This window comes from Hoplias malabaricus, chromosome X2 (genome assembly GCF_029633855.1).
Source record: "Hoplias malabaricus isolate fHopMal1 chromosome X2, fHopMal1.hap1, whole genome shotgun sequence".
Taxonomy (NCBI): Eukaryota; Metazoa; Chordata; class Actinopteri; order Characiformes; family Erythrinidae; genus Hoplias; species Hoplias malabaricus.
The window spans coordinates 2,791,975-2,805,852 of NC_089819.1; the positions used below are offsets into that span (position 1 = coordinate 2,791,975).

Below are 13,878 nucleotides of genomic sequence, written 5' to 3' on the forward strand. Positions count from 1 at the left end.
CCACTATGTTTTCGGACACTACTACAAAATGGCGGAACCACAAAATAGTGCACTACATAGTGAATATGGCACTGTTTCGGTCACTGCGTAATTACTTCTGCAATATTTGTGTACAGTTACCGCTGTATTTAATTTATTTCAAGCTGAAATACTCATAATAATACACAAACGTTGATCATTTTATCAAATCTGAGGTTTTGGGGTTTTTTTTCGGGGGATGCTTCCGTATCATTCGCAGTGAATTAGACGGAAATTGAAGGCCCCATCTGGTGGTGAGATCAATTTTTTTGTCATAGAGAAATAAATACGTATTTATAAAGCCGATATAATATTTTAACTACACCCTAATAAGTCTTTTAATGTTGTGCCAATATGTGAATTAGAAATTAAAATTACAAGACTATTCCATCATTTTCCCTCTATTTATCTTGGAAAAATATTGACACTCTTTAATTGTGTACATTTAGTATTAGCTGATATTGATTGAAACAACTGTAGAACGACTGTTTAGAACACTACCAGTAGATGGCGGTCTTCACTTTCCCTCTAGTTCACTGCGAATGAGCTTGAATCCCTCTGCTGTAGGGGGCAGCACACGTCTCCCAGATTGTATTCAGTCTTACATTTGAAGGAAGAGGAGGATGTAGACGAGTAGGTCTCTTGCTCTGAGTGCGGTGTCTGTATTTATTCGTTTATAAGTTTGAAACATGGAGGTTTTGCAGGATACTGAGGGTGACGCTCTTAAATATAAACCCGGAGGCCGTCTGGATATGAATCATGGTTTCCTGCACCACATTCGTAGAAATCAGATTGCCAGGCAAGTGCTAACAAGCTAATCCAGTGCAATGTGTCATGAAGTACCCGCAACATTTTACACAACCCCGAGAATCTGTCATTAGTGACTACAAATTGAGGACTAGCTACATCTTAACGACTCTCGGCGAACCTGGAACTGACTACATTTTCAGCAGTTTCTCGTTTGAAATATATCCGTTCCACCTTAAATGCTGCTGTAGTTAAATTACACGCTGGTGTGTGGAGTAGCTGACGAATAGGAGGCCACCTTAAGGACCGTGGTAGCTTAGTCATTGTAAAAGACTGTTTTTTTAAATAGTAAAGCTGCTTGTAAGTTAAGGATAAACAGGTCAAGAAGGTATCTATGTTGTGTCCTAAAGGCAGTGTTATAAATATCATGAAAAAGAAGTGTTACTTTATAAATTCCCTTGGGGGAGAAAAACTGTTCATTAACTTGTCCGTGGTAGTGAACTCATTCACTTGTGAGCATTTATTTTTAGTACACACACGGGACACTGAGAACACAAAAATTAAGTGTTTATAAACTGGTTTAAACATTAAAACACTAGTTTCCTTTCTCTCGGCGCTTTCCACCAAAAGAACTGTGGCTCTTGAACCGGTTCCAATTTTGTTTCTTGGAACCTTGGCTCTTCAGTGAACTGGCCATGTTTTCATCAGTTTGGATGAGGTCCAAGAATACATCATCAGCAGGCAGGCATTGCAGAGTTTCTGTGGCTGAATTCGGACAGAGTCAGGACAGCGTCATTATTAATTTGTTTACAGCTTTGGGTTCATATCAGAGAGAGATATGTTACACATGTGGAAATGTTGCCAAATTCTGATCTGTCCTGCTGAGCTTGTAAACAGCAGAGCCAATGCGCCCCATGTAGAGCTAAACGCAGCCCCAGAAAACACACTCATGGAGCAAGTTGCTGTTTTTGTTTTTCCATTTATTTTTTATGTTATTATTCAGTTCAGTTCCACTGAGCGATAACACTTTATTTGAGGCTCTGTGATCTTTTTGGGGTTGGTTTAACTCGACATGGCCATGGACTATGTTATAGTTCTTGCTGAGGAACCAACACTTCTTTAGTTCCGGTGGGAATCAACTTTTTGGCGACCTGGATCCCTTTCGGTTCTTTGTTTTTGGAAAAGGGCTGTCTGAGACCTTAAGATCTTCAGGGAGCTGAATCTGGGGCCACAGCAAAATTCATGGTGACATTGTGGGGTTTTTACCTTCTATTATGCCAAATATAGGCAACGCTCCTTTTATTGTAGACACACCTTAACAGCGGCTTGTTTTAGTGCAGGGGACTTTTCTCTCCAGCTCAGAAACGGCTCCTGTGTTGGGACAGTGAAGGAGGTGGGCAGAGTTTTTTGGAGGATGAAAGCAATCAGAGTTTTTTTTTTGTTTTGTTTTTTATTTATCGACCACAGCTTAGGCTGCAGACAGCAGTGAGAAGCCAATGTAAACATGGTTTTCTACAGCAGCAGTTCACCTGTCAAGAGCAGACTTAGCTCTGGTGGAGAGCTTGCTCTTGAACCTGCACCGTGGTGGTTCAGATCCACTCGTACAAGCACAACATACGCTATCACACCACCACCACATCAGTGTCACTGCAGTGCTGAGAATGATTCACCACCCTTTGTGGGGACCTGTGTGGGTCCTGGCCACTGAAAAACATGGTAAAATGGGGCCAGTAAAGTATGCAGAGCAATAGATGTACTGCAGTTTATAAATGTAGAACTAAAGTGTGCACATCTATGGTAAGTAAAGTTAATCAGTTAGAGAGGCATATTAGTGTGCATTTTTATTTATTCATATTTAATATTTTATGTTATATTTATTTATTTTGGGGCGGCACGGTGGTGCAGCAGGTTAGTGTCGCAGTCACACAGTTCCAGGAACCTGGAGGTTGTGTGTTCAATTCCCGCTCCGGGTGACTGTCTGTGAGGAGTTGGTGTGTTCTCCCCGTGTCCGCGTGGGTTTCCTCCGTGTGCTCCGGTTTCCTCCCACAGTCCAAACACACGTTGGTAGGTGGATTGGCGACTCGAAAGTGTCCGTAGGTGTGAGTGAATGTGTGTGTGTGTGTTGCCCTGTGAAGGACTGGCGCCCCCTCCAGGGTGTATTCTCGCCTTGCGCCCGATGATTCCAGGTAGGCTCTGGACCCCCCGCGACCCTAAATTGGATAAGCGGTTACAGATAATGGATGGATGGATGGATTTATTTATTTTGGCCAGACAGTGACTTGTGACAACAGCCATGTTTTGAGTCGGCAAGTAAATTTTGTAGTGTATTTTATATTGAGCTAGAAAAAGAGATAAACACTGCACCACACCTCTGTGTATTAGTTCAGTGAATTTAGAATAAGAACACTGGCTACTTTTCAGGTCAAAGCATGTGCTTGCCAGTATCTGTGTAGATGACAAGTTCATTGATTTTAAATCTCAGTCAGTACCTCGATATACTCAAACGTCAGTTTGAGTGGACAGGAGCAATAGTGTAAATAGCAGCTTTAGGAACAGTAAGTAAACCTGAGTAAGTAGGAGAATGAGTTCCCATGCATCTCTCAGGTGTTTTGCATCTAATGATGGCCATGTCGTGTTAGTGCCTCTATATTGAAATGTTTTTTAATGCCTGTGCGTCATATGTGAATAGGGATGATTACGATAAAGAGGTGAAACAGGCCAAAGAACAGCAGAAACGCAGACACACAGCAGTCCCACGGAGACCGCGAAGACCAGACCGAGAGGTTTACCATCTTCGCCACAGAAGTAGGAACCAGAAAACTTAATCATTTATTGACTTAATCATGAATCAAAATGATTTTACAACTGCCATTTCCCCCTTATCTGTTTAGTTTTTTTTTCTTAAGCCACGTATGTATTTAATTAATCTCCTTCATGTTTCATTGACCAGTATGCATATAATGGTGCTTTTCCACTGCATGGAACCTACACGGATCTAGTCAGTTCAGCACGGCTCTTATGCTTTTTCACTGGCCAAATTTGGTACCTGGTCCCTGGAACTTGGTACGTTTTCAGTCCCAGTTCCCTCCAGGTACTAAATGGTGACATGTAAACCCTGCAGAGTGCTGACTGGGCCAGAGCCATGTGTATCACCATGAAATGCAGAGGTCACTCAAACTAGCCGCTTGTAAAATCCCTGTAAAAAGTTACAGCAGTTTTCACATTTATTTTTATGAGCAGCTCGTAAATTTACCTCAAGGTGATTTAAAGAGGTCTATATGCTCCTTGGGCCAATGGGTAATGAAAATTTCCAGTGAAAGCCAATCAACAAGTGCAACAAGTAAAACTGAACTGGGGCACGGAGCTGTGTTCAGTCCAAAAAGCAAAAAACACGCAAACACACAATGAGTAAACAGCACCCAACTTTACCACTGTCGTCGTTGTTTTCCAAGCCAGCTATTCCTGTTAGAGACAAGGTTTTGGGACGTCACCAGCTCCATTTTACGGGGGAGTTGTGCTAGTGGAAAAGCGACAAGCTTTAAGTGTCCCGAGTCGAGTCGAGTCGTGCGGTGGAAAAGCACCATAAGGTCACAGTAAAAGACATTTGAAACACAGTCTCCTTCGGAGAGCCCTTTATTTTATAGATAAACAACAATCTAGAAATATCTGGAATATTAGAATTCATACAGCATCTCTTAGCACAATTTAGCTCAGTTTTTTTTTCTTCCTCAGATGGCTCTGAACCTGGGGCTGGGGTGGAAGCAGATGAATGGAACGAGAGTAGCTCCAGCACAGAACAAGAGAGCACAGGAAGTGAGCTGTTCTGGCTTGATTATCAAGCCGACAGTGGCCATGTTACGTCATTCATCGTCTACAAGGTACAGTGAGTCATGAGATAATTAGTTTGCAGTTGTTTTATATAACATCAATGTTTATCAGTTCCATGCTCACATGGCGACCTACACTTTCATGTTTTCATATCAGTGACACAAAATATGTGAGCTAGATTTTGCAGTCTATGCTAAATTGTTTCAACTTTATTATTATTATATTTATTTTAAATATCTTTTTTCATACTTTCAGGAGGATGAACCCAAGAGTGTTGTGGAACGGGTGGAGGAAAAGAACGTTCTAGACTCTGCTATGAAGGCAGCATTGTTGGCACGAATTGGACGGGAAATGGATAAGCGGCGCAACAAGCGCTGATGTTTAAAAATGAAGCCTTGACAGAGGGAAATAAAGAGTGTTGTGCAGTCTGAGGATCATTCACACCACTGAGCCTGACTTGAGTTGATGGTGCAGTTAAGTAGAATTGCACAAAGACTCTGGCTTTAGAGGTTTCATGCAGCTGGTTTTCTTGAGACAACATGTTACTTTGAATATGTGTGTGCTCAAATATGGAAAGAAAACCAGGAGGTTAAACGGTGAAAAACAGTAACTCAGTCAGTAATATATCTCATGCCTTCCATGAGTTGTACTGGGACAGAAACAGTGATTGGCAGAATGAAGAAGAAATTAAACCTCATTAGCACTCCAGTGTCCAGGCACATCTCAGCCAGTTGTTTGCCTACAGCGTGACACCTGTAGTGATCATCATGTCTAAAAACAACTGGGTATATTATCGCTATTCTGTATAGTTATTGGACCTAAGTGCAGACAGTTTTTAAAGTAATGTTTAGCTTAGAACCGAGTGCAAGGGGAAAAAATATTTTCAAATTTAAGTAGATATAAACCTGGCATGCATTTGCCTTGATACAAATACTTAGGGTCTGTCCCAAAACCTAGTGAGCATTTTAAGTCATAGTGTGCACACTCTTGACATGTAGGCTATTTCACTCTTCTTCCAGAGCGAAAATAATTTAAAACATGATAAAATTGGGAAGAGCAGAAGCCATTGTGCTGACATGTTGAGGCTAAAGTTAACGCCAGTTGCGAGCATTTGGCGGGAACAAACCGTGACATAATCACTCTCTAACTAGAGCATCTCAATAATCTTCCTCATGAGGACAGGCATTGGTTAGAACACTGCCGACTTAAATGGCTGCCTATGTACTCAATGGCTATTTAGGCAGTTCACTAGGTTTTGGGACATACTTTGTATCTCAAAATGAAACTTCAGCAAACATTAGAGTTGTTCCATAGGCATTTTTCATAAATTGGCTTTTTTATTATTAAGCTGCCAATGTGTGAATTAAGCTTCCATTGGCCTCAAAGCCTGTATTTTCTGCATTAAAGAGGGCCTTTTTGTTGTGTTCAAGTCACCAGTGATGGTGATAAATTCAACTGGATGAATTCAAAACCCTAATGTTGTTTGAATTTTTCATTACATCTTTTGTTTGTATTTAGAGATTTTTATTTTTGTACCAGTGTACTCTGTAAAAACAGATATAAAGACTGTTCAAGAATCATGCGTGTGCTGGTCTGTTCTGAATTGTTCGTTATGTAATACCTGGTGGATATTACACAATGCAGGATTCCTCAGTTTAACCAGTTAATATAAGGTCAATATTAGGCCTTAACAATTGGAACAGAGCCCAGGAAGATTCCTATTGGATAGTCCTCAATTTTAATATTAGCTGGCTAACTAAGAAGTCATGCTTGTAAAAAAAAAAAACCTTGCTGTTCCCAATTGCTTTATAGCTGTTTACCACATTCAGTTTCCATCAAAATGCCAGTTGACATTACGAGCACCACTCTACCTTACCTCTTATCATATTATCATATTACTTCTATCATAATGCCCAAAACAGACAAAATCTGCCTCAAATTTGACTTCCCTCCTGGGGGAAAAAAAAATAAAACATTGAGTGTCTGGTAGTCGGTAATGTTTTTTAAAATTATTATTATTAATAATTTTTTGTGTGTGTTTTCTTGATTAGGTTGATTGATTAGGTTGGTATCACTGTTAAAAGTCTTTATGGGTAAATAGCTGACCTGTGTCTAAATCTAGGTGCATATTGCTGCCAATTCTCATTAGACAGAAAAAGCATTTAGTTTTAATCCCACTGATCAAATAATTGCTATTTTAATAGGTATTGGTTAATTGTGAATGTTAATTGCTAACATTAGGTGAATTTACATATATCCTTTCAAATTGTTAACTACCTAAAGTTAAAAAATGGTTAAACAGTAATTGGCAAATCCTCTGTAAGTCTAAACCTAAGCCATTTTGGACTCTTAATACTGTCAAGTTGAAAGTGAATCTACGTAGTGTCTGGTATCACAATTGATGTCAGACTCCAGGGGGCAGTATTTGCTGTTCTTGATAAGACAAAACAACTTTGGAATTTACAGTGATTCTCAATGCTAGACCTGGATGTATATAGTTTATCTGTTCATGAACAGATAATTAACTGAAGAGTCAGATCTTTTGAAAAAAAAAAAAAAGTCAGAAACGGCTAAATGACCTGAGGTCATAATGAAGGTTTTAAGGATTACACTGACACAAGAAGTACTGTAGTATTCTGTGTAGTGTAAGCAATACAGTACTGTGTCCCATATAATGTAAATTCACCAATGACAATTCTGTGTGAAGGAGATATCAAAATTAGCTATAGTTTAGACACTGCTGCTAATATGCTTTCAGCTGTTAGTCTAGTTAAAGTGAGCAAAACACAACCTAATCAACACATTTTAAATCTCAAGCTTGTAAACTGAGTTTTGTGCCCTTTAGGGCACGGTGCAGTTGTGAATCAGTGATTGAACACAACCCCACCCCCTATCCCCCATTTTGTCCCTTCCTCATGTAATCCTCACTGTGGGAGCGAGAGAGCTCACATTCCCATATTCCCAGGCACCTAGGCTCCACCTACATAGCATCTGAGCACGCTGATTGGACGTCCAAAACCCTGGTCTGACAGCTTTCAAAGAGTCACACAGCCTACCATGTGCAAGGTGGTCCTTGAGGTTTATCTGAGACTTTTCTACTTGTAAAACCATTAGCATAAGGGCCAGGAGGCTAGGACCAGCGTGAGGCCCAGGACATTTTTTTTCTTCTCTCGGATAGTGTCGATACTGAACTCTCAAAATTCACTCAGTGGATAATTCAGACACGAGTAAAGAACTAAAAACAATGGCATTAAAAATAATTATATGTTTATTAATGAATAGATTTTCTTTGGACCATTAAACTTTTCCTTGCACATTGAAAAAAAAAGACATTCTTGCCTAGCTCTGATATACATAGTTACATAAGCATGCAAAAAAAAATCCTTCCTCTACTGCATTCCTGCAATGGACTACAGCTCCTCACAGCTCTGCCAAGTGTGAAAACTATGCTTACCACTGGTGCAGAGCTTAGCACTTAGGGAAGTAAACCTACCATAGGACAGGGTCAGAGAAGGTCCAAACTGTTTTGGAGTTGGATCAAACAACAATGCCCTTACTGTACATCAGGTCCTCAAGAGCTTTAGCCCTGAAATATACTCCAGCTGTCTTGCTTAGCTCCCAGAAACCCTAGCACAGATTTTACTACCAGAACGTTTCTTAGTTTTATGTTAAATCTTTATCTAACATTGATATAAAAACGCTGTCTTTTAGAATTACACAAGGCACAGGTGTAAATGTACTCACTTCTAAATGGCTGGCTTGTAATTTTTTCCAAAAGCACTCTGATGTGAAGCTACATAAGTTTAGAACCAATTTCTTTAGGAATATGGGGAAACAAAAAACATGTGAGAATAAAAAATAAAAAAAATTATAATAATAATAATATGTGTGTATATTTTGGTACACTATAATTATAAATTAGCTTTTTTCAGCACACAGTCAGGATGGAGTTCAATCATTTTCACCCTATTTCTGTTTTTCCACTCTAAATTTTGTAGAAATTTAGCTACAGATTTTCTGAAGTATCAACACTTCTTATCATATGGGTAAATGGGAAGTCATATATTTTTTAATATGAATAATCAAGTCAAAATATTGCCTTTTTTGCAGCTTATTTGGCAATTTGATTGTAGGGTATGTCAAGTTGTGTTACTATGAAGAAAAGCAATGAATGGAGTCTTCAGTTGTGTTAGCCCTGTCATTTGGAGTTCACAAATTCAATCCATAGTGATGTCTCAGACATCCAAGATTGTGTGTGCCCAAAACAGTAGACTGACATCGCTCACTCTAGGTGGGTAGGATGTCCATATTTTTTCTAAAATTCTCAGCACAGTGCTTATTAACGCAGGCATCTGTTGGCTAAAATGACAAAACTAGCATTAGCATTCTCTTCTAAGTGTGTTGAGCTGTTCAGTGACAGTGTATTAGCAATAAATCTAAAGGAATGGTTGGCTCTTGACTGTGGGACTGTAATGTCACTGGGGAGTCCTAACAAGTAACTTACTAGCCACTAAATATAATCAAATACTTATTTTTGCAAAACATTTTAAGTGCAGATCTCTATAGCATGCATTTACTGTAACATAAGTTATGGCACTTTCATCCAAGGGCGTAGAATTAGCATCAGTGGAAGTGACGTGTCCCCACAGATATCCAGTAATTATTGAACTGTCCCCATCAATAATTTGATCCTCTCAAACCAAAAAACCCTGATCTGTCAATGTCTCATTAACCTAGGTAAAAAAGGATATAAAGTATGATAAAAACCTCATGAATATCACACTACACATCTCCTCCCAAAAATACAAGGAAGTACTTTTAACTTTATTGCCGTTATTACTTTTTAAATCAATACACACTACTAATATCAGTGTAATTCCATTGTGTTGATCTTACATGTACTTTTCTTAATAAAAGCTTCAGTTTTAAAAGGGGACAATGCAATGAACTGTGATTAATCACAGCAAAAGAAAAAAAAAGTTATTAAAAGCCCTAGTCTTAGATCCCCAGAGCAATGTTCAGTTATCTATAGTAAAAGAAATCACATTATCTACTTGAGTCCTATCTCCCTGTAACATATAGCCAGTGTGATTGGCTGTGCCTTTACCTGCTGTCACGAGAGACTCTATGTTTGGTTTTTAGCAGCACCAAAACTGGAAGGAAAACTTTACAGTCATACGTGAGACTTACTGTGTAAGACTCAGGTGCAACGTGGGTGACACATGGAGGTGGAGCTACTTTTCAAAGAAATGTGTAAAGCACTTAAAGTCAGTGAGTCCATCATAATAACGCTAATGGCATTGCTAGGTTTTGGCGCACAGCATTCAGCAGGCTAAAATCGTCTGTGGCTATGAATAACATCATCATCATCATCATCATCATCGTCTTCTTCTTTTCCGCTTATCTATTTCAGGGTCGCGGTATGAATAACATGGTTTGGAAATTAACTACATAACAAACTGCCAGTTTGCTTACAGTCTCCCAGAGAAAACAACAACAAAAAAACAGGCAATGGGGGTGGGATTTGGGGCAATTTGGTGGGGTAGGGTCAGGGTCCCCACCCATGTCAAGAGCAAATCTATGCCCGTTTTCATCAACTATCAAGATCATTTGAGTTCCAATGCTATGATCCCTAATGCTTTGAAGAAATAATACCTGTGTTATGGAGACAAATGAAAGCAGGGGGTCAGCTGAAATTTTCATTGGATTTGTTTGTGGTGTCTAAGGTACATTACAAAGTCATGTGTCTGCAGACGTGGATGGTTAGTCTGATTGATTACAGCTGTCTTGCCAGTATCTCATATCTCTGGTTGTCAACAAAGGAAGTTTTAAGAATTTTTCTTACTATATAGTAATATTAAAAGGTGCAGTGTTTATAAGTGTTCTTGGGAATATGGTGAAGATATATTTAAAATATATATATATATATATACACACACCTAATGTAAATCAAATTATGTTTTCAAATATAAACAGAGCTCCATTACTTCCTGTACATTCTCTTAGCTGTGTGCATGATGCAACATTCAGCTGTGTGTGAACACTCCAAATGGGGTTGATTGTCAAGGTCAGCAAAAGAGAGTGTTGCTCAGTGCGCTGGGGTTACTAACGGGTTTCAGAAGTCACAACAAAATACAGCTCAGGCACTTCTTATGGCTGTGTATACTATGTCTTCTGTTGGGGGTGTGGTGTCCTCCGTTGGCAGCTCCTGAATAAAGAGAAATATAGACTAAAACAGGTTAACCAATGTTAAGGTCATGTGAATATGTGCATATTTATGAAGTCACTAAGGTTGTGTTTGATATGATGCACATATTTTTTGCTTTTATTCTTTTCATTGGTTCTCACTTTAGGTAGCCCCAGGATGGTACACTTCAGGGGAGTGGAGGGTGTATCCAGGTGTGGAGTGGCTACTTGGTGGAGAAGGGCTGGTTTCAGTGCTAAAACTGTAGCTTTGGCCCCAACTATATTACTCTTGATTATGAGTTCGGTTTATGAGTTAGTTACTTCACAACCTGCCACAAGTGCATTCTCTGTAATATTTGCATGCGCTGAGTGCTGAAAGCTAGTGAGCTAGTTACACAACAATTGCAGAGAAAGATACAGCCAAACCAACAACAACTTGCACTGCTATAAAAAGAATAAAATATGACAGATGTGACAGAGTTAGAAAACCATGTGTTTCTTTGAAGCTTTTTCATGGACTCCTCCAGCTGCAACCAAGCATTGCTTGTTTGTGTGTTTTAGGGGAATCATTCAGTTGAATATTTGTAGAAAAAATCTAGCACTAGCACATTACCACATTACCTACTCCAGCTTTAAATAAGTTTTCGAAACAATGTGAATTATGTTTTCAAATCATGTACACAAATGAAAAATGTCTGGAGAAGCTTTCTTCTAGGGAAATCAACATAAAAGCAAACATAAAACACACTGAAATGCAGTTTTATTTCAGCTGTAAGTCAACAACAATATTACCCTTAAGCCCCCGGGGTCTTTGTAGGCTCACACTTTAGTGTAAAAACACAAGTAGACTAATATAAAGCAATTCATTGAATAACTAATATAACTAATAACTGAACAACATGGTGGGACTAAAGCTGGCACTGCAAGGGTCATAACATCCTATCAAGCTGTTGTGACTATGTATTACAGCTTACTACTGTATACATGACTGTATGACGCAAGTTAAAAATACAAGCAACTGATACATACAGAGGGAGTGTCCTTTCGGAATGCAGCCGGGTTTAGACCCTGTTCAGTAGATACTGGATCTCATATATTATTTATGGTGTCATGCTGGTAGTGTCAGTGTAGAACTTTACTGCTGAAGAGCCAAGCCTAAATATGGTTACCTGCAATTTTAAAATTCTTGAAGAGTACATATCGTCCAGCATTTCCTGTGTCATCCGAAATAAGATCTGATCTACACTGTTATGCTCAAATTACAATAAAATACAAGCTTTGTTGGAAAACTGGCCGGTAATACACTGCCTGACACATATTCTACACTCAAAGTCATTAAATCCACTATACTGATCATACAGGTGTACTTTGTAGTTCTACAATTAGAGACTGTAATCCACTGTTGCTCTGCATACATTGTTAATTAACCCCCTGTTATTCAGTGGTCAGAACTCTCAAAGGACCACCATTTAGTAGGTGAATCATTCTCAGTGCCACAGTGACAATGACATGGTGGTAGTGATGTGCTAGTGTGTGTTGTACTGTACGAGTGGATCAGACACAGCAGTCCTACTGGAGTTCTGAAAAACGTCAATGTCAGTGCTGGACTGAGAATAGTTCACCAACTAAAATAGTTTATGTCCTGTGAGCATTATCCTGTGACAGCTGATGAAGGACTAGACAATGACTAACTCAAACTGTGCAGCTACAAATGAGCTTCTGTCTCTGACTTTACATCTACAAGGTGGACCAATAAGGTTTTTGGTCTAATACGGAGGACAGTTAGTGTGTTCAGTGTTTAAAAACTCCAGTATCACTTTTGTGTCGGATCCACTCATATCAGTACATCGCTCACTAACTCCCCACCACAACCATGTAAGGGTCACTGCTGTGCTGAAAATGGTCAGCCAATTAATACCAGCTCTCTGGTAGTGAGGGGTCATGACCATTAAAGAACAGAATGAAAAGTGGTTAATAAGGTATGCAGAGCAATAGTTTCACTCTAAATTAAAAATAAATTAACTTTTCATTTTCTTGTGATGAGCGAGGTTTTATGTACAGCACTTGTGTTAATGTGAGTTGTTTAAATGTGCTTTATAAAAAAAGTTTACTTTCATTTTACAGAGCCTAGTACGGTATTAACTATTTTATTTAATGATGTAAACATAGTGTCACTACTGTTAAGAAGGTAGATTATATTTTATTTAACTGTATTAAATATCATACATAACTCTCTCACCCCTCCTTTTCTCTCTCTCTCTCTCTCTCTCACACACACACACACACACACACAATGTTCCTGTTTCGTCTTCTACTTAAATGAAGCCTATGTAGTATTTTTACCATAAAATGGCAATTAAATTCTCTAATGGCAACTATGATTCTCTGACCTGTAACATGGGAATAGAGGTTGTCATTACTGTTCCAAGCTCAGCACTGCAGAAATTGCTTTATGTAACTTTTGTACAATTTGCAACTGTGGGAGTCCATGATGCTAAAGCTCTCCCTGAAACTTTTGCTCAGCAAATTATTCATTCATTCATTTACTGTCTCCAACCTCTTTCAGGGATGCGGTGGGTCTGGAGCCAATCCCAGAATCACTGGCGCAAGGCAGTAACACACCCTGGAAAGGACACCAGTCCTTCGCAATGTGACACAAACTCACACATTTACTCACAAACTCATACTCATGGACACTTCTGAGTAGACAATCCACCTTCCAACGTATGTCTTTGGAACCTGAGAAGAAATCAGAGTTTCGGTCACTCAGAGCTGAGTTTCAACCCACAACCCAATGACCCTGGAGCTGTGTGATTAGAGCCAGTGTTCTGACGAGTTGTACTACCTTGTCGAAATGTGCTACTTTGCAGCTTTGCACATGCTCAGACCAAAAATGTTAATGTTTTCATGTTTCTCGTGGTAAATATGTTTTTCTCCGGTGTATTACACAATCGTAGTTTACTTTTATTATTTGCTTGAGCTTTCCAAATCTGTACACGGTGAATTAAATGTAAAAAAAACTATAAAATAATTTCTTGTCACTGTAATAATCTTATAATTTCTTTAATAAATGGATTTGGAATGTGCCTTGGAATCTCC

At 39.0% G+C, this 13,878-nt stretch overlaps 1 protein-coding gene across 1 annotated transcript; it reads left to right on the plus strand.

Moving 5' to 3' along the window:
- The first annotated feature begins 570 nt into the window (after nucleotides 1–570).
- LOC136676885 (UPF0561 protein C2orf68 homolog) lies at nucleotides 571–6,148 on the plus strand. The gene is made up of 4 exons (XM_066654158.1): nucleotides 571–817; nucleotides 3,455–3,570; nucleotides 4,498–4,643; nucleotides 4,849–6,148. Exons 1-4 carry the CDS (start codon nucleotides 708–710, stop codon nucleotides 4,969–4,971), a joined length of 495 nt encoding a protein of 164 aa, XP_066510255.1. The 5' UTR covers nucleotides 571–707; the 3' UTR covers nucleotides 4,972–6,148.
- Nucleotides 6,149–13,878: the final 7,730 nt, after the last annotated feature.